The sequence below is a fragment of the Mytilus galloprovincialis genome, chromosome 3 (assembly GCF_965363235.1).
Source record: "Mytilus galloprovincialis chromosome 3, xbMytGall1.hap1.1, whole genome shotgun sequence".
Taxonomy (NCBI): Eukaryota; Metazoa; Mollusca; class Bivalvia; order Mytilida; family Mytilidae; genus Mytilus; species Mytilus galloprovincialis.
In genome coordinates this window covers 21,491,428-21,512,751 of record NC_134840.1, presented here as the reverse complement: position 1 = coordinate 21,512,751, position 21,324 = coordinate 21,491,428, and the positions used below count along the sequence as shown (strand labels likewise).

At 30.8% G+C, this 21,324-nt stretch overlaps 1 protein-coding gene across 1 annotated transcript; it reads left to right on the top strand.

Annotated features, from left to right (window-relative positions):
• The first annotated feature begins 287 nt into the window (after window positions 1–287).
• Window positions 288–21,206, top strand: LOC143067404 (uncharacterized). The gene is made up of 7 exons (XM_076240643.1): window positions 288–427; window positions 6,842–6,948; window positions 12,735–12,750; window positions 14,584–14,852; window positions 16,371–16,464; window positions 17,395–17,432; window positions 20,883–21,206. The coding sequence occupies exons 3-7, from the start codon at window positions 12,742–12,744 to the stop codon at window positions 20,884–20,886; spliced, it is 414 nt and encodes a 137-aa protein (XP_076096758.1). The 5' UTR covers window positions 288–427; window positions 6,842–6,948; window positions 12,735–12,741; the 3' UTR covers window positions 20,887–21,206.
• Window positions 21,207–21,324: the final 118 nt, after the last annotated feature.

Genomic DNA, 21,324 nt, shown 5'->3' with positions numbered 1-21,324 from the left:
CGAGACTTACAACTTAAAACATAGATAAAGAACAGCGTGCCATAGTCCTAAGACAGCTTTGTTGTCATGACCCCAGGAATAGAGATATATAATTTTTACTCTTAACAATAAATCTAAACTATTCTCTATTAAGATATCCACCTATTTCCCTATTTCTTAAAAATTGAATGAATTGTTTTTTCTTTTCTTTTCTTTGTCAATTTTGTTTGCTATGCAAAGATTCTGAGACCATGAACCAATCAAAACTATCGGTTTTTTCAAATATTTATTTCAACACCTTGGTTACGTTTTATTGGGGGTAAATGCGGTATGTTTTACCAGGTTGCATGACCATATCGATTTTTCAAACAAAGGCTTGTCATTGACATTTAATCAGTTCGGTGAAACTATTAAGGAAGTAGGTCTTAATTTTGGAAAATAAAATAAGGTAAGGCTAACTACCTATTTAAAAGAAAGACCCGTTTAAAATTTATATAGTAGTGTTTGAAAAATCTTAAATTAAAATCAGCAAAACAACAATTAGACATATAACATAAACTTATATTAATAAAAAGCGATAAAAGAAATTAATAATTTAAAATTATTTGGACTTAACATTACATGTTAAGGATTAATTTTCTTCCAATTCATTAATAAACAACAATACGAAAACTAAGATATTCAGTTATAAAAGATATTCTTTCTTTAATTACTTTTGGGTTGGGAAGGAGTATGAATGCAGTTAGGGAGTTTTATATTGAGTGATAACGTTAAGATATTCATATAAAAGCAATACAAGAATTCCGCTAAAAATGCGATTCAGAAAGGCAAACATGCGTAAAATGTTGTTAAAGACATTTAGTGCTCGCTCTTCCTAAAAGCGCCGATTTTGTTCAATACTGGCCAATAAAACAAAAATGCTAGGTCATCATTAACAAACAACAATAACTCGGTTGTCGCAGAGCATTTTTTAAATATTCTTTTTGTGAGTAATACGAGTATTTTGTTAAATATTACACCACAAACCAAGTATATTTAGCCACTGCTGGTGATGTTTTTATTCCCCGAAGGTATCACCACCCCAGTAGTCAGCACTTCGGTATTGACATGAAATATCATTGATAATAATGATCATAATTATAAATAAACTGTTTACAAAACTTCGAAAATTTATAATATTAAGGATTTTCTACCTGAGGAATAGATTACCTTAGCTGTATTTGGCAAAACATTTAGGAATTTTTGGTCCTCAATACTCTTCATCTTCGTACTTTAGTTGGCTTTTTAAACAAATTTTAGATTCGAGCGTCACTGATGAGTCTTTTGTAGACGATACGCGCGTTTGGTGCAAATACAAAATTTCAATTCTAGTATCTATGATGAGTTTATTTAATTTGCCATAATATTACAGCATACTCCGACGCTTTGTAGTTCATATGTTTCAGACAGAAACAAAAAAATAAGTACACATATTTTCCAACATTATTATTATATGAAAATTCCTTTCCTTCTGAATATTTTTTTCTCTCATTTTGTTTGATCAATCTTGGAAAAATGTTTTAATATGTATCTCAAAATCAGAACTAGATTTAGGAACAATTTCAACTGAAATTATATTACAGCTTCAAATGTGTATATGTACTTTGTAGTTGTGACTAAAGTATGTTGTTTTTCTTAACATAATTCAACTTATAAATTCTTGAAAACTGCGTAAATATGCATTACTACTTTTTGGTGAGTATAGGTTAAAAAATAAATAAATAATATTCTTAACCACAACGAGAATTCTTCAAGAGGAAATGCTATAAATAATTTTTCAGATACAATTTGAATGATTTGTGTAAATTATTTTTTTTATGTTTTTTTAAATTACTAGAAATATTACCATTTGTATAGTTTGGGCCTATGCATTATGTCGAAGGCCTTGGTAATATACAGGCATGTAGATGATTACCTCCTTATTTTGTGACTGGTTAATTGTCTCAACATTCATTCCGTACCGCCCTATTTGTTATCAATGATACAATAGTTATTTCATTATTTGTTTTACTATTGTTGTTAATTACAAGCATCAGTAGATTCCCGATGCCCAAATCTTATAAATATATTTGGAATAATAAACAAAAGTAAAAGTCAACCTGTTGGAATCGCTTGAACTCCAAATGTACCGAGACTGGCTATGTCGACAGGATAAGCGTACCCGGCTTTACATTGATCACCCGACAAGAGAACTCAGTCAAAGTGTGTTAAAGGGAATAGAACACACACGGTAAAATTATAGATCGGTAGACTATTCTGGTATCTTACCAAACAGCCTATTGTTTATGCGCATCAGCTAACGCAACTTGGTAGTGACATAAAAGCTTTATGACGTTGTTTCTAGCAATGAAAAAACGTCAAATTATAACGTCCTATTTCGCGTTTTCCACGGATTCCAACATGGTGTACGCTACGTAGGTACGCTACGTCTCCCAAGAAAAGAGGATCTACTATGCGTCGCGCTACTTTAATATCCTGTGGAGATTTAACACAAATGGACACATAAGATACTACACTATATTTAACCTTCGTTCTAATAAATAATAAAATATAAATTTTGATCTCAACTTTTTGCATTTGCGCCGTTCTGCATTTCCTTTTTTTCATTCTTTCACATGCGTAGATTTTGTCTTATATTTGCGTCGATCTGCATTTCATTTTTTTTCTTCTTCACTTGCGTAGATTTTGTCTTTCGTTTGCGTCGATTGTGTACAGGTAAGGTGAAAGGGTTTTTTTCCCGATTTATGGGCATTATGTTTTCTGGTCTGTGCGTCCGTTCGTTCGTCCGTCCGTCTGTCCCACTTCAGGTTAAAGTTTTTGGTTACAGTTTTTGGTCAAGGTAGTTTTTGACGAAGTTGAAGTCCTATCAACTTAAAACTTAGTAAACATGTTCCTTATGCAATGATCCTTCTAATTTTAGTGTCAATTTTTCAAAAATTAAAAAAAATGAGTATTCACAAGGTTAGGCCCATAATCAAATATTCCTAAAAGTTTTGACATACTGGCAACATGTGCATGTAACTGATGTCTGGATGATTCTCGTAAAATAATGTCCGATCTTGCAATGAAGTTAAAATTTATTTATACTGCTTATTTGACAAAATCTTATAGTAAAAATAAAATGATAACAAAGGGTCATTTTTGTTTGTCATTTGTTTCATTTCAAATTGTCTTAAAGAGAAATGATAAACATATTGTCTAATCTCACTGAAGCTTACAGCTAATTTTCTAATGTATGTAGATCACCACTTTGGTTTGCCTGCTTGCTTTGTTTGTATATTTTGTATAATTATATTTTGATAACGTCCAATTCAATTAAATAGCATGTATACAGGTTTACATACCTATATATAAAGATGTCAATCTTAATAACAGAGCTTGAGTAAACATTAATTAAGGAAGCCAACTAAAGTTTCACCCTACATGCATTAGGAAATTAGCTGTAAGGCAAAAAGTATTAATAAAACTAATACTCAGCGAATGTGAATGTGAATTAAAATAAAAATTTTCGGTGTTTTAATAAAACTAAATTGTTGTAAGTTTAACTTATGACAAAAACAATTGCTCCAAGAATAATATCTGAAATAAAATCGCTCCCTTTCATTTAGCTACAACTGTGACCGGAAAGATTGAAAACAAATTTCGATTTTCAATGCCGGCAACAACCTTTTCTTTGTTTTAATTTCCAAAATGAGCAATTTAGATTTATTATATTTTATCCTGTTGGAGAAATCTTACTTTGTAGTTTCAACGGAAAATTATTTCTAAATTAATTTTTGAATCAAAAACTTTTTGTATTTTATATTTACTGTCTCGTTTATTGAAAACACATGAGGTAGTAATAAAAGGATTGTATTTTAAGATAGATGTATAAAGTTTTAGAATCAAAACTTTCATTCATATATTATACCTCTAATTTTAATTTCCTAATATCTTAAATATTCTAAAATAATGAATTCACAAACTCGATGCAATAATTTCTAAACGTTCGTCCTAGGTCGGCAAAAATAATGGTATAAAGAACTCCGTCCATGCTTTTGTATGTCCGTCTTTAAACAGTACCGAATGAGTTCGTTACGGCGATCTTCTGAAATTGACGCGAAAAAGAAACAAGCACATCTAGTCTGGTATAGTCAAATACTCTGTAAGTTAACCAGTGCCATCTTTCATTTCTTTTTTTATTTTCAATCATTTTGCTTATGTGGGACAGAGGACAAAGACAGACTTTCCTAACAAAAGCGGCGTGAAAGGTTATTTTAAACAATTTTCCATTCCGACGGATGGTGTTTCTGAAGGTTAATATTGTGCGGCAACATCGTAAGATCTGATACTGACACATGCATTTAATCTCTTGTATTACCGGATAATAAAGTAGGTGAATATAGTTGTCATTCTTGGAAATTTAAATGTGGGTTTCAAACGTCCAATTTGCGATTTTTTTTCAAATAGTGCGCCAGCAAGGAAAGTTTGTACTATGACGTCAGATGCAATGTTCTGAAGAAAGACAACTCTTTTCTTCAAAATGAACAAGAAAAAAACATGAAAATTACTTATAACTTTTTTGAAAGGTCGGTGACATACGCTTTTTATTGCTTTATTTTGAAGAGTACACATGGCACTTTCCTTCTTGAAATTATTATGAAGAAATCACTGGTAGATATTTTTTAATACTGGAAACGTTTTTCATTTTTACGTTTTATTTTTGGCGGGAATGAAATAAATCATATTTTTAAAGATCAAAACAATACGAGTCTAAAACTCTTGAACCTGTATTTGATAGATACAAATCTACTGTTTAACGTGAAACAAGAATTATGCTTGTAGGTTTGATATAAAGTATTTTTTGGAGAGTTTATATAACAAGCACATATTATGTTTATATTCGGAAAAACACGAAACTGAGGTTGCTATAGCGACGAAACTAAGTCGGTGACCCCCAATTTTTTTCATCATATTTTGTTCCTCAAATCATGAAATACCTTCACACAAAATTTTAAGGAAAAATCACTGGTAAAAATGAATAGGCTGTTTGGTCTTTTTGACCATGAAAAGATGTCTCTTGTGAGTTGAGACATTTCGTTGTGGTCATCCAGTACATGTTAATGTACATAGCAGTCGTTCTTTTTTTTAAAACCCTGGAAGACATTTGTTGTATGTCAGTAAGACATTCCTGTTTATGTAGTCCGTATATTGAAATTTGAAAACTTATCAGAGAAACGAAGCTGTACAGCACATTGAGACCGATAAGAGTCCTTATGAACATGTTGACAGCCATACGCCTGTAGTCCAGAAACTGTCGCGTTGGTTACCATACACCATAATTTCACTTCATTTAATGTAATAATTTTAAGTGTGGTTGTTTTTTCTTCTTTCATTTGAAATACGAAAATTTTATTTTTCCCTACGATCAACCTTATTTCATTATATGAACATTGTTATCATATGAAGGCTGTTCCGTGAACCTAAGTTGTTAAAACAATTTTTGGCGTAGAGTTGTCTTATTGACATATCATATAACATTGACTTATTTTAATATACAACATAAAAGTATTCAGAAAACATGGCATTTATAATTCTAAGACACTTTCAAATCAAGGATTTTGTGAATGAAACTGTTTTCCATATTAGAAATAAACATAAATTTGATAACAAACCAGTTTTTACAACTGATAATGTTAGCTAAGTAGGTATTTTAAGAGGTAATCTTTATTTCGTGCAATATAATGGCGACAGTAGTATACCGATGTTCAAATCTCATACATACATTGAATATTGTAAAATACCGGTATAATGTAAAATCACAAAAAACTGAACTCCGAGGAAATTCAAAAAGTCCCTAATCAAATGACAAAATCAAAAGCTCAAACTCATCAAACAAATGAGTACAACTGCCATCTTCCTGAATTGGTACAGGCATTTTCTTATGTAGAAAATGATGGATTAAACCTAAATAGCTAAACCTCTCACTTGTATGACAGTCGAATCAATGTGTTTGTTTAGGCGTGCCTAATTGTTTTGTAAAACTATAATAATTCAATTCAGTGCATTTTTCAGAACAATTTTATTCAAGAGTTTTTACTTTCAAGAATCTCAATAATAAAGAGAGGGTTAAGGTATCACAAAATATGATTGCTCTCATTGGTTTTAGAAGGGCGTAGTAACTTTCTCTTTCTGTTGTTTCTGAACTGAGAATTGGTATTGTTATCATATGTTTACATCCTCATCATATACAACTATGGCTTTCAACAAAATTTAATTTTTCAATGTGCAATTTCATCAAATCGAGGAAACTATGTTGTAATATATTTAAAAAAAAGTCATATCAGTGGTCACTATAGTATAGTATAATACTATTAAATAACGTATATATTCGGGGACGACTTACAACTTGTCGGACTGTGCTGTCACTTTTCCTTTATTGAAAACTTTGTTCTGACCTTTAAATGCCTAGTCCGATTATTGCATGAATCGCTACCGTTTAATAATGACGCATGCAAAAAATAAAAAGTATTTAAATTGTCATGTTTTTCCCTTTTGAATTTATCTATAAATGTGTGGTGATATTTCTCAAATTTTACAACAAACACGTCTGTGAACCTTAAGATCAGGCAAGGCAATAATGAAAAATATGATATTTAAGAACTGATTTTGGTTGCAACTTACTAAATCGAGTAATCGTCAACGTCTCAGAATACGTTACCTTGCAATTATACCTATGTTAACTATATGAACAGGTAGTTTAGAGAAAATATATGCAAAAAACAAAATGTTTAAATCCTTATTTATTTGTATTATTTATATGTTCTTGTTTATTGTTATTCAGCTATATATCGGTTATTAAAAAACAAAGTAACCGTTACGGGTTGAAATAAACCCCAGTTCCGCGAAATCAAGAAGGAAGTAAGGCCGTCGACAGGAAATTTATAACAGGTAAGAATTTAATTTTTCTCTTAAATTTTTTTTAATTTAATTTATTTCTATTTTATATCTTTTAATTTTCATCCACGATAATTGGAATTTTTTAATAAAAGACTGCTTTCATATTATACATTTCTGCAGAGAATACTGTTGAAGAAATTAAGCCCAAACGATAAATAAACTTCCATTTCTGACCGAGCAGAAGTGTATGTTCACCATATATTAGCAAACATTTAAAATGTTTTATGATAAAAAGTATGGAAAAAAATAATTATCAGGCTTAGCAAGCTGTACAAATTTAACGCTATGTGGTGAATATTAATCCAAATAAGAAATTAGAAATGATTTTTTTTTCATTTGAAATCGTAAACTAACTCGTAAATAAATTAATTAAGATAAGGTGCTAGGCAAAAAACAACAACCCAGGAGTTCATCGTACATTTCATTTTGATCTAGAATAGAGTTTCCGTTATGAACTGCCAAAACAATGCTTTTAGAAATTTGATATATTGAACTTATGCATCTGATATTTTGGAAAATTGCATTAAGTTGCATGCTTCAGTTTGTTTCTCTTAATTGGCTTACTAAAGATCCAATGTAAGCAAACAACATTGAGAATTGAAATGGGAAATGTGTCAAAGAAACAACAACCCGACCATAGAACATACAACAGCAAAAGGTCACCAACAGGTCTTCAATGCAGCAAGAAATTCCCGCACCCGGAGGTGTTCTTCAGCTAAACAAATATTTACCAGTTCAGTGATAATGAATGTCATACTAAACTCAAAATTGTACTCAAGAAACTAAAATTAAGAATAATACAAGACTAACAAAGGCCAGAGGCTCCTGACTTGGGACAGGCGCAAAAATGCCGCGGGGTTGAACATGTTTATGAGATCTCAACCCTCCCCTATACCTCTAGCCAATGTAGAAAGTAAACGCATAAAAATACGCACATTAAAATTCAGTTCAAGAGAAGTCCGAGTCTGATGTCAGAAGATGTAACCAAAGAAAATAAACAAAATGACAATAATACATAAATAACAACAGACTACTAGCAGTTAACTGACATGCCAGCTCCAGACTTCAATTAAACTGATTAATGATCATGTCTTCATCATATGAATATCAGGCACAATCCCTCTCTTTAGGGATTTAGTATCATACCATCATAACATATATGAGAAGAACATAACCCGTGTCATGCCAACAACTGGTTTTTACATAAATGTGTTTAGTTCCGATGCAAAGACCCTATAAGTGAATCAATATTAACGCCAAAATACGCAATCTTCAATGACCTGACAACAGTATCGTAACTATATCCCTTCTTAATAAGTCTATTTAAAGGTTTTGTTAGCTTCTGAGGTGAATACTGACATTTTTGTGCTTTATAAAGAATAAAACGGATGTGAAATACCTGAACGTATAAGAAGTATAAATGTTGAGCTATATTTACGAATGATGTCCTTATACCGATGATAAAACTTAGTTAATGTTTTGACTAGTTTGTGATATCGAAAACCCTGGTGTAATAATTTTTAAGTAATATATAAATTTCTCTAGTTAAAATCTTAAACATTGTTACAAAGTATTTTTATGCAACTATATAGAATAATAAAAAGCATACAATTCAGCGATTTTTCACCAAGCTAGTTCAAATAAGTTATAAAAAAATACTTTCATGGGCTACTTTTTTTTTTTTAGATAAATGGGGTCGCAATTATAGCATTTACCTCAAAATTTCGTTTTTTGTTAAAATTTATCTTTTTGACAGACATATCTTACTCGTTTGTTTCAATGATAAATACGAGCGGATTTGCTTTGATAAGATAAGTTAAAAAAAACTTCTTAACGTTAGCATGCTCTAAATTGCTGGGACAATTCTTTGATTATATTTATTTATATTGAATTTTCTCGGTTTACAAAAAAGCCCGGTATTTTGTGCTACGTATATTTATCTATTTAAAAAGAAAATCATTTGTGATTTGTTCATGATACTTGAAACAAATACTCTTGTTACTTTATATAGTCAAATGTTATTGTAAAAGAGGACCCACGGTATTTGTATTCTTTCTAATGATTAAATTCAATGATCTAAATAAGTCGAAACATGTTATTTTCTAATATGTCACATATTTATGTCGCAAATAATTAAATGTCAGTACCTTCAATGTAACTGTATCGTTACTCCAGAAGAAAGGAGAATACAAAAATCGGTCTTAACCCCCCCCCCCCAAATAAAAAAAAATAATTAAAAAATTAAAATTAAAATAACGTATTTCTTATATACACATGGAAAAAAGTATTGCAACACCTTGATTTTTAAACTTGAGCAGGAAATTGCTTATTTTGTATAGATGAAAATCTTATAAGTCTGAAACGACAAAAGTAAAAATCGGCAAAAATAATTTGGTTAAAAGAAAGTAACACAAGTAAAAAGTACGTTTTTTCCTCTCTTAAAGATCTAAGTCTCAATAATCTGGAACGATAGAAGATTGAAATAGTCATATCATATATAAATAGTAACAAAGGATACCACAAGTAGAAGTGAATATCTTTTCTTTACCGAGTGCATCACCAGAGATGTTAATTTGGCTTATGACATATTTAATGTTGTGCAATTTTGTTTGTCCCATTTATACAATCTTACTTTAGGGCATTGTGATGTTCTGTTAAAAAAAACCTTTTCAATGAAATTACCTCAAATAATATAATTTACATTTATTTCAAACTTATCAGATATTGACCACTCTAGACGAATGACAGTAAACGCCTTAACCAAGTGAAAAAATGACAGTTGGTATTCATTCTTTGGTGTGTTTGAGCTTTTGTGTTTGCCCTTTGATTACGGTTTTCCTCGGAGTTCATTCAGTATTTTTGTTATTTGAGTTTTGTTTAGATTTTACAAAATACATAAGTACAAAAATGTAATAACAATAAACATAGATGTATCTAGCATATACATGGGTTATTTTCCTTTAATGCTAATACTTATTGCAACGACTGAGAAATGTTGTAGTTGTTCGATACACAAATACTACTTTTTAGTAAAAAAAAAAACGAAATCGTTACGCGCGATGTTCGTACATACAAGTGTAACACGACGTCGCGACTTTTTCAGTGAACAAGCTTATCTTTTAAAGAAGTTAAACTTTACTAACGTTTATGTTATTGACAAATGATTAATGCGTGTTTGTTTAATTGTTTGTGATCAATACATTCCATTTTATTGGTGTGTACATGGAAGCAATAACTAAATAAGTCTTTTAATTCCTTCACTGTTTATTAGCGTTTCGGTATAACAAAAAAGATATCAAGAATCTGGTGCTTGGTTGATAAATGCATATTTATTTGTTGGAACGTATTGCTTTGTATCGCATTTATATTTTCAATCTTTATTTCACCTTTGAGACAATGACATTCCTAAGGATATGTACTAGAAACTATAAGTCTATGTTAATCTTGATGTTTTTTTATGTCTGTTTTGATCATAAATCCTATATTGTCATAGCAACATTTATTGCATATATAGTCTACCTTGAAGTTTCATTTTTTCTAGTACGAGAGTCCAAATGGACGGCTTCGGGACGTAGGTAAAAATCGGAAATTAACTCTTAACTGGAGACTAACTGCTGTGATAGCATAATAACGACTATTTCGTGTAGTATCGTGCTGTAAGTTTTTGTCTAATCAATTAAAACGATTATTTTGAATCTATTCAAATATGCTTCGAAGTACGGTCCATGAAGGATTTTTTTCTGTAAAAGAAACGCCCCGCTAAATCGTCATCTTCAATTTTTCTTAGAGTTTCAGGGCAAGTAAATGCGTAAAATAAATAGTACATTTGTACTAAAAATGCATTTTCGTCATCCTTTTATAGGAACAGTAGAGTTCTCTCTGCAATTAAGTCCGCCATTGTATATTCAGTGTCAGTTGTGTCGTCTTCGTCAGTATGTTTTTCATCAGGTCAAATATCAATATATAAAGGCACGACCTCATTGCTACCATGCAATTGAGTTTTTAACTAGTAAACATTCGTCGTATGAATAACATAAAATATATATTAGCTTGTCCGGGTGTGAGTAAAATATTAATGTGAAGTTTGTATCCACTAGTAGGTTACAAGTTTTGAACCAAATCAAGATTTGTTGTGTCTACAAACCTGAATATCCGCTTCCTTCAATAATGAGACTTCGTATCGTTCAGGTTAAAATATGCCAGGGTTTCGGTCAAAATTGTATATCTTAAATACAAAATTCAACGGCATGTGGTAGAATATAAAAAAAAAAAATGGGATTTTTTAACCGTTTTCAAAATCTTTTGAATAATCAGAAAAATGGTTTGTAGCGTTTACGTTAAAATTGAGTCTGAAACGTCGTTTTTACGCAAGTGCGACATTCTAGTAAGACTCCGAAAAATCGACGGTGATTTTAAATTACTAATAGGAAATTGATGTATTTTAGATTTTTGGAAAATTGAGAATGATAACATTTCGAAAAATCATTTCAATTCGATTTTATCATAGCACGGGTAAGTAAAAAATTGCCGTAAATTTTAGTGAAGTTCGTTTCTATGCCAAAAAATGGAAGTGCGACAACATTGTAAGCCTCTGAAAAATCGCCCATAAATCATCATTTTATATTTTTTAGAATATTTGTCTAAAATTTTTTTAAATCAAGCAAAATAACATTGACGTAGAAATAAAAATTCTAACTTTTTTCAATTCTATATTAATTTTTTTGAACTCTCAAAACTGTAATCCCCCTAAAAATTCCCAGTGGGACAAAATTTCCTTAGATGTATGGAACGCATTTTTTTCTTAGGAATTATAATAACAGCATAAAATATTGCGTACATGACTGAAGAAACATTTCTGTAAGACAATGGAAAAATCCGGTTTTTTAAATATTTAATGGTTAAGATACAAATCATAGTTCAGTTGTAACAATAAACGAAACATGTTACACAGGACACCCTAAAAAATCCCGTTTTTTTAAATTGAAGCTTGTCGCATATAACATAAAACATAGTTTATACAATTATTTTCTTCGTTTTTCTTTTGAAAAACCTTTTATTTTAAAATGCTTACAACAGAAATTTGTTTTAAGTTACAAAATTGCAATTTTGAGACCTGTATCTTGCCGAACACGTCAATTTTTTCAATGAGGTACGAACATCGCGCGTAACGTCGAAACAAAATCCTAAAAAGGTATACCGCTGTTGTGAATATAAAAAATGAACAAGATAGATCCCCGTCAATATTTTTAAACTGAAACTTTTATAAAAAATCTTGAATGTTTGTTATACATACTAATTAAAAAAATTCAAAGTCTCACAAAATGATTTTCTATTCCTATTTTGGTTATTATAGGAATTAATAGATTTCTTACTAGCCATCATACTTCTGAAAGTCCATCGTACATCAGCAAAAGGACCATCAAACTTCGGAGCAGATCATCGTTTTTCGGCGAGATAACCGCTATTCAAGCCACCCCATCGCACCTCCAAGTCTTATATATTTAAAAGCATATAAGTTAATAAAAAATAGGGTCATTTGATTGGTTTCTAATTACTTAATCTTTTTCAACATGATTGTTTCAGATAAAAACGAAAGCACTTTAAAAAAAAAAAGAAAGGGAAATAAACACCTAAATAACATTCATGACTCTTTCATTAAAGACAACATGAACAGTCGTTTGTTTTAAAGTACAAATATGTAATAAACATATACATAGATGTATCTAGCTCCGAACTCAGTTAGTATTGTATTTTTTACATTAGTTTTTACGTTGCAGGAAAAATATGGCACAGGTAAGTTGAATACTTTTCTTAGTAATCACCCAATATCAAAATTGGAGAGTGGGAGAGAGCAATTTGGTAATACATGATATTTAGTTATTATCGTTAACATTTTATATTTTCGACTTTGTTAGTTGTGGATTAGTCTGTCATATTTTTATGAATTAGTGCAAGGAAGAAAGCTATAATAGGTTACGAAAACATAGTCAAAAAATAAATTCACGATAAAGGATTCTTTTAAAACTCTCTATCAGAGTAATTAAAAACTGTAATGCTTAAAATTATCAAAAACTTAAAAACTCTTGGTCGTCACAACTGTCTGAGTTCTAGAGCATACATTTCTTTAACGGGTTTAGGGGGGGGGGGCTTTAAAAATCACCATAGTTCTAGACTGATACTATGATCAGAATTCAAGACCATTTATTAGCAGAAAAAAGACCGATGATATGCAAATAATTAGAAACAAATTACGTCTAGTTCAAAATGCGAACAAAATGCTAACAAAATGTTGATACATTAAAACGATTCCATGATTATTATTTGATTTTTTACTTTCTGTAATTTTTAAAGATATTAAAAGATGTGATATGAGTGCCAATGAGACAACTCTCCATTCAAGTCACAATTTGTTAAAAGTAAACCATTAAAGGTTACATATTTAGTATGTTAAAAATTAGATATGTGAATTTGGCTCAAAGCGGTGAAATATATGAATTTTACAATTTTAAAATGTCCCTTTAATCGGATTTCTGTATAAATGTTGTGAATTCTGGTATGGTCAGGATTCAAAACCGTTACTTTAATCAAGGATTTAATAAAGGCAAAAGTAGTATACCGCTGTTCTAAAGTCATAAATCGAGAGAGAGAAATCCGGATTACTAGCTAAAACTAAAATCAAGGGAAACACATCAACTGTAAGAGTCAAATCTATTTGTATGATCAAAATTCATTACCGTTACTTTGACATAGTCCGAATTTCAGACTGTATTTATAATCCGAGTTATAAAACATCTATATGAATAGAGTTCTGGGCCATCAGCTTAATCAGATTTATTGATTGTTAATATGATTGAAGCTTTAAACAGTGTTTTAAACAGTAATTATGAATAGTTTTTATACCGTTTGTGTAAAAAGAGTACAAAATCGTAACATACTGTACAATTCACAGTTTCAGTACTGTTGCTATAATCAGTGTACTGGATCGTTACCGTAATCAGTGTTCTCGACTGTCACTAAAATCAGACGAGTGTTCGAGACAGTTACTATAATCAAAGATTTTTACTGTTGTTCTTAGCGGTATTCTGGACTGTTACTATACCCAGTATTCTTGGTCGTAACTATATACAATGTCCTAGTTACTTTATCAATGTTTCTGACCGAATGTAAGATCAGTGTTTAGGACCGTTGTTATACCATTGTTCTGAACCGTTACGTAAAACAGTGTTCTAAATAGTTACTACAATCTGTTGTCGGACCGTTACTATTAAAAAATTTCCGGACAGTAACTGTTATTAGTAATCTGAAGCGTTAAAATAATCAGTGTTGGACCGTTTTTTTGATCAGGTTTCTGGACCGTTACGATAACCATGTGTACCGAAATGTGTATACCCAATTTTAATAAAAATTATTACCTTTTAACATTGTTACAATTTTCTGTTATCCGATATAAAATCAAGAGATTCTCATAGAACAATTGCAAGTCACATATTTAACAGTGATGTAAGATTAGAATGAATAAACAACTAGATTGTATGACATATAATATTAAGCATTTCTAGAATTTTAAAATAATGAGTATTAATTCATGTACATGATTTATCAAATATGTATTTTGTTTCTTATTAGCTTCCAGGTCAGTATCCGCCAGCAGGTGACCAGCCGCCACCTTATCAACCAGGACAACAACCACCACCGCCTCCCCAAGGAGGATATGCGCAACATCCACATGCTGGATATCCGCCCCCTCCTCACGCTGGATATGCGCCACATCCTCATGCTGGCTATGCACCCCATCCAGGGTATGGTCCACCACCGATGCAACAGCAACAGCAACAACAGTCTGTAGTTGTCATTAACCAGAATCGTCCAGAAGTTGTAACTGTAAAGGAAAAAGGGTAAACAGAAATAAGTTTATTCATCTTTATCTACGCATGATGCACGTAGTTGTTTTAAATACTTATCCAACCCTTGTTTAAAGAGTAAATTGCATTCAAAGTCACACCATTCAGGAAACTTTAACGTCAGTATGAACATTCATACAGAATTGATTGATTTATTTAGTATACACATCAAAGTTTCTCAAGTGACCTATCAGCAACAGCAGATGAAACTACGATGAGACAAACATAAGTTTTTCTCCTTGATTTAGCACCATCATGGTAAAAAAAAGAAGCTCAAAATAATCTAGATATACTAAGATAGCAAATGTTTCCATTACTCGTCAAAACTTACACATCAACTTAAAGTCCGTATCTCTTAATTTTATCGCCATGCATAAAGGATGTGTTAAAGTTGTAAAGTCTCCATTTAAAAAAGGTCTAAACAATTTCGCTTATGTAATAAAATAATGGGCTGAATTTAAATCCAACTGAACAACTCATATTTTTTTTCACTCAGTATGAATATCAATGCAATAGAGTTTTGGATACTTTAATTTATTTTCATCATGAAGCGGTGGTTTTCTTGCCGCTTTGTGTGAAAACCAAAATCAAGAGCAAATTGCTAACATAGCAAACATCAAGTATAAAAATAAATGAAATTCCCTTTACAAATATAAAAATAAGCGATTTCTCCCTTCTTTCCAGAGAAAAAAATAAAAGCTAAGATGTCCCTAGATAACCAACGGCTTTTATGAGAAAAAGCTACGTCTAAAATAACATCATGAAAAATTATTAAAAAATAAATAATCAGATTAAAACGCTATTTCTATAGGTTGATTTTTGCAGTTTTTCTATCGCCCCTAGTTATTCACCTGCTATCATTTCTGATTGGTCTGATGACAACGGACGTTTCCTATGAGTTGCTTTCCTACTCCTTATAATTTGCAACCCAAATAATTTCTAAAATTTCGAAGAATTTTATTTCATTTAAACTTTATTCATTTTTAAAGCTCTAATGCATACTTTCTTCTTGTTATGCATTTAAGTATGTGCATTTCAGTATTTGTAGGTATACACATGATTTTAGATTTAATATATGAATAAATACTTTTAATTATCATGTAAACAACATCTACTTGAAAAGTGATATGGGTATTGACACAATTGTAAAATTAAAAGATTTTGACGTAAAATGTCTGTCAGACTTGACTTTTCATGTTAAAACTTATCTAACTTTATCAAAATTTTCATGGGAATTCAATTCATAATTTGCATTTTTAAATGCTAGGTTTGATGTTTTGTTGTGAGGATATTTTTTGTGTTTTCGTGATTTAGAAGTTTTTGTTTGGTATTATTCTAACGTTATATAAATACGGTAAATTTTGAGTTTTGATTTTGTATTCTGAAATGAAAATAAGGTAATAGTTCTTTATTGTTTGATTAAAAACCACTACGATGTGTAAAAAAACCCTCATATTGACTTCTACAAATAAGCAATATACCTGATTTATCTTTATTCGGAATATATAACAGATGTATGCCTGATACTACTGACTGGAAATGGTGGAATTGGCTTTTGGCAGTTATAGCCGTTATAATTTTGGGACCAATCGTATTGGCCATTGGTGTAAGTGTTAATTATCATTATATAATAATTTCTTACTGGAACATCTCCCTCAAAATCAAGTTCCTATATTGCTACACGGAACACTGGCAAATGGGTTGTGATTTCCATTGAATATCCTACTGGAACACATGGTTTGACTAATGCACAACCAAAAGGTTATTATCACTATTAAAAAAATGTCTCTTATTATTTCAAACTATGAACGGAAAACAGAGAACATGTAGCCATTAAAACGTTTAATCCCACTGCAAATGTTTGCACCTGTCCTAAGTCAGGAATCTGATGTACAGTAGTTGTCATTTGTTTATGTATTTATACGTGTTTCTCGTTTCTCGTTTTTTTATATAGATTAGACCGTTGGTTTTTCCGTTTGAATCGTTTTACACTAGTAATTTTGGGGCCCTTTATAGCTTGTTGTTCGATGTGAGCCAAGGCTCCGTGTTGAAGGCCGTACATAGAACTATAATGGTTCACTTTTATAAATTGTTATTTGGATAGAGAGTTGTCTCGTTGGGACTCACACCACATCTTCCTATATCTATGTAATATGATTATTATATCTCCAGAATTCACTATGTTAATGTATGAGGTAAATCCTATTAAACAACATTTTTGAGCTTATTAACTGCTCAACGAATAATGTAAATAACGGAGTCGTATGTACCTTCTGTGTTTACCGTTGTATTAATATTTACCCAACTTTTACATTATCGAAAAAGTATATACTACTATACTTGCATATGGGACGAACTATCAAAGACACCAATTTCATTACTGTTATTAACGTTATTGTTAAATTTGATTTCTACTGTATCTTTTTGTTGGTGTCTTTGATAGATTATTTGTATATAGCCCGCGTTACCCCTTATGAAATATACATGGTTCCAGGCGTAACGATTAATTATAATCAACGATTTTGTATTATTTCAGATTGTTTGCTGTTGTCTAATGCTAGGGGACGATAACAGGTATCTACTACCAGTAATTTAAGTTTTTACGTTTTAATGGCATATAAAAAGATATCGTAAATTATCTATTTTACTGGGATATATATTATTGAAGAGTAAAACACATATATTGACTAACTGATAGGAACCGTAAACGTCCAAGTTTATGACAGCCAAAGCGATGCTCATGAAGACTTTTATATTTAGCTTTAATAATTAATTATATCGTATTGGAACCTTTTAAGCATTTGCATGCGATTTTCTGCCATATCTCTAAAATTGAAAATTGGCATTGCGGTAAATGATTTTTTTAAATATCCTCTACTTACCTATTTAACAACACAATATAAATAGAAGATGTTGTATGATTGTCACTAAGACAACTACTGTAAATTCTGAAATTATTGCAAGGTTTTGATTATTGCGAAAAATGGGACAGAGATGTTATAGGAATATTTTTAACTCGCATTTTGAAATATATTATATCAATTAAAGAGGATTTTTCTCAAAATCATAAAAATTACAATCGCATTTCAGTCTAAAATGACAAAATCGCAGTAATAAATAAACGCAATAATTTCTGAATTTACAGTATATACCAGAGACAAAATGATACAGAACTGTACGGCTTTCAACAATGAGCAAAGTTATTTTACAATACTGTATACATCGAGGCAGTTAAAGTAACAAAATATAACTGGACACGGTTGACATGTCTTGCTTGAACAATTGATTATGTTTAATCAATAAATAAGCTTTATTTAGAAACGGCATATAACACAAACAAGGGCATACAACTGTCTCTATTTTTTGTGTTATTTTCACATTTATCGATCAGTGAAAGAAAATATGTCTCCTCACTAGTGAAATATCTGTTCTCGGCTATAAAGTTTGGACGAAATTTAATTATTAATCTTGGTTTCTTAATTCTGAACATCCTATTATGGATTCACGAAAGAAGTGATGATGCCTGATGATGTCACATATAAAGAACATGACATTTTGCAAATCTCTGAAAAGGAAAGATAAAAATCATTGGAGAAACAGATTCCACTACTATAACCCGTATATTATGATACTTCTCCACTCTCAACAGTTATTTTTTAATTATTTAAAAAGATCAGCAAGCCTCGCGCTTAAATAGTAGAGACATAGAGAAATATCGTACCACACTTGTTGCTGTGGTGGAAACTATAATTCTGCATTGAGATCAAGCTATTAATCCATTGAAAGTCTTTGAGATCAGTCTTTTACTATGTATCATAAAAACATACACAATACCAATGTCTCATTAACATGTGGCAAAAATGAATTGTGTCAAACCGACATCCACATCTTACTGGGATAATTAAATAAGTTAAGAAAACACAATAATGTTGAACATTAGGGTAAACCTTAGAATGATTCCGTAATTTATAAATCAAAAATTAATATTGGAATCACCTGATCTTGAAACGGATCATGGATTAACGACCAGTATAATTATAATGCCATCATAAAAACAATCTGAAATATTGAAATCCACCCCTTACATGTGATTATGGACTTTCCGATTTGATTTTCCTCTCAGTTCAGGATTTTTGTGATTTTACTTTTAACGAACAATCAAAATACAAAATCAAGTTGACTTATAATTAGTTTGGTGGCTGTCATCAATCGAAAACCTTTGGTAGTTCTTGGACTTTTTTATTGAAGCGAAAATTGTTTTCGGTGGTCAATCTCAGAATAAGATTGATCGATCTATTGTGCTTATTTAACGTGTAGTGGAATTTTAAGTACAAGAAAATGGATACAAATATATTATTTCATATACGCTAATATCTCATCTATTTTTCTATATAAAGGCATGCGTATATACATAAATATATTGTATTGCCGATAGCAAATCAAATAAAGTAAACAAGTCAGGAATATGACAGTTGTTGTCCATTCGTTTGATGTGTTTTATCATTTGATTTTGCAATGTGATTAGGGAAATTTCCGACTGAATTTTCATCGGCGTTCAGTATTTTTTGTGATTTTACTTTTTACATATATATATGATTAATGAAATACAAAAACAAGAATAACAAATTGCTCGAAATAATACCCATGAATAGAGGTACAACGGTAACTTAGAAAGAAACATGTTAACTTAATTAAAAATATGCTAACTTAAAAAAAAATATGATTAATAAAAATGTTAACTGGAAACGTTTAACTGAATTACTGAATCAATCAATTACGGACGACTTCAAGGAACAAGCAAACAAATAAGATTTTTTGGTATACTGAAAACCTGTGTCAACACGTTGTTTAACAATGTATACTCGGACGTGTAGAGTTTTGAAACATAATCATAATTACATGATTTGTAATACATTGTTTTTTCGTATACTCATGTGACCTAATGGAACTCGAATGTTGCACTGTATGCCGCAGGTATCAAACATTTAACAAGACACTATATTTATACATCAGCAATTTTACCAAGCTTTTTTTTTTTAACTCTTTTTGAACGACCGGATCCGAAGAAATTCAACATGCAAAATATAATGTTAATGAAATATATGAAAATAATAGAATTATTCACTGTTTGAGTGTAAAATATTCGTCGGGAGTTTCGAATAAACTCCTCGACATCAATTAAGTACGTTTTACTAACGTGTTTTGACAAGTTGTAATTGGGAACTTATTTTGCCGATTTATACAAGACTTGTTCCCATACTGTTACGAATCACAGTTCATGGCTAGAATCGTATTTTTTTAATATCAACTTCTCGATAAAATATGAAGCATTACGCTCACTCCACAAATAGCTTCATATTTTGGGTTTCTTGTGATATTGCAAAATCAACTGATAACAATTTCATATCGGAGATACGAGAATTCAAACATCCAGAAGTTTTGAAATAAACAAGAAGAAAAACCCTTTTTGTTTGTTTTAGGTGTCAGACCACGAATTAAAAATCCCTATCTGTTCAACCAAATTTTGCAATTTTCACAGCTTTCTAAATATTTTACCTAAAGTTTAACTTCAAGGAAACCAGGTATATCCTGAATTGTACATGTATCACCTTTCTACATGCCAATTTTCAACCAATGTTTAAAGTCTTATAAGAAATTTCTGATCTTGAAAACACAGGTACTACCAAAATAACACCCGGTTTTCTGGAAATCTTGAAATAGTGTACTATGTAGCGCATTAATCCTGAACTTAATGCAAACTCATAGACAAGCGAATTTTGGCTCAAAATGGTCTAAATAAATCTCCCTTTCACCAAAAGTTTCATTTCTGCAAATTTGTTGTTGGTTATTTTAAGTAAACAATGACATCAAATGCACTATGTTTTGTCCGAGTAGGCCTACTTTCATGTACGTTCTGAATTGGAGGGAGTAATTGGTGGTCTGAAACCTTTAGAACCTTTGCACTCAGTGAGTATATTCAACCGGGTAGTTCAGCTTAATATTGTTGTTTTCTTTTTCTTTTAGATAACCTGATTGCCTTTACAGTATTTCTACATATGACAGAAAAACGTTATGATATATTCATTATTCAATGCAGACTTTACTTCCGTCCTGTCTTACGTGTGCTGTGATACTGTTATGGATTATTTAGATTTTCATCCATTTATTGTTATTCTATTAATATGGTTTACTGGTTATTTTTGTTTATTGTTGTGATATAAAGGTATATGCATCATTAATTACATATATGTTCGATGTCAATAGCGATGCACTTTTTGTCCGTAAAATCAGCGAAATCTATTTAAAATTGTTTGTTGTTTGATAATTAAACATAGACTCATTCAAAAAGTTGTGTTCTTTGGAAGATGTGCAAACACTTTTAACTGAAATTTTGTATGACAAAAAAAAATATTGCATTTTTTTTTTTGAATTCCGAAATATTACTGAATGAATATTTCCGAAACGG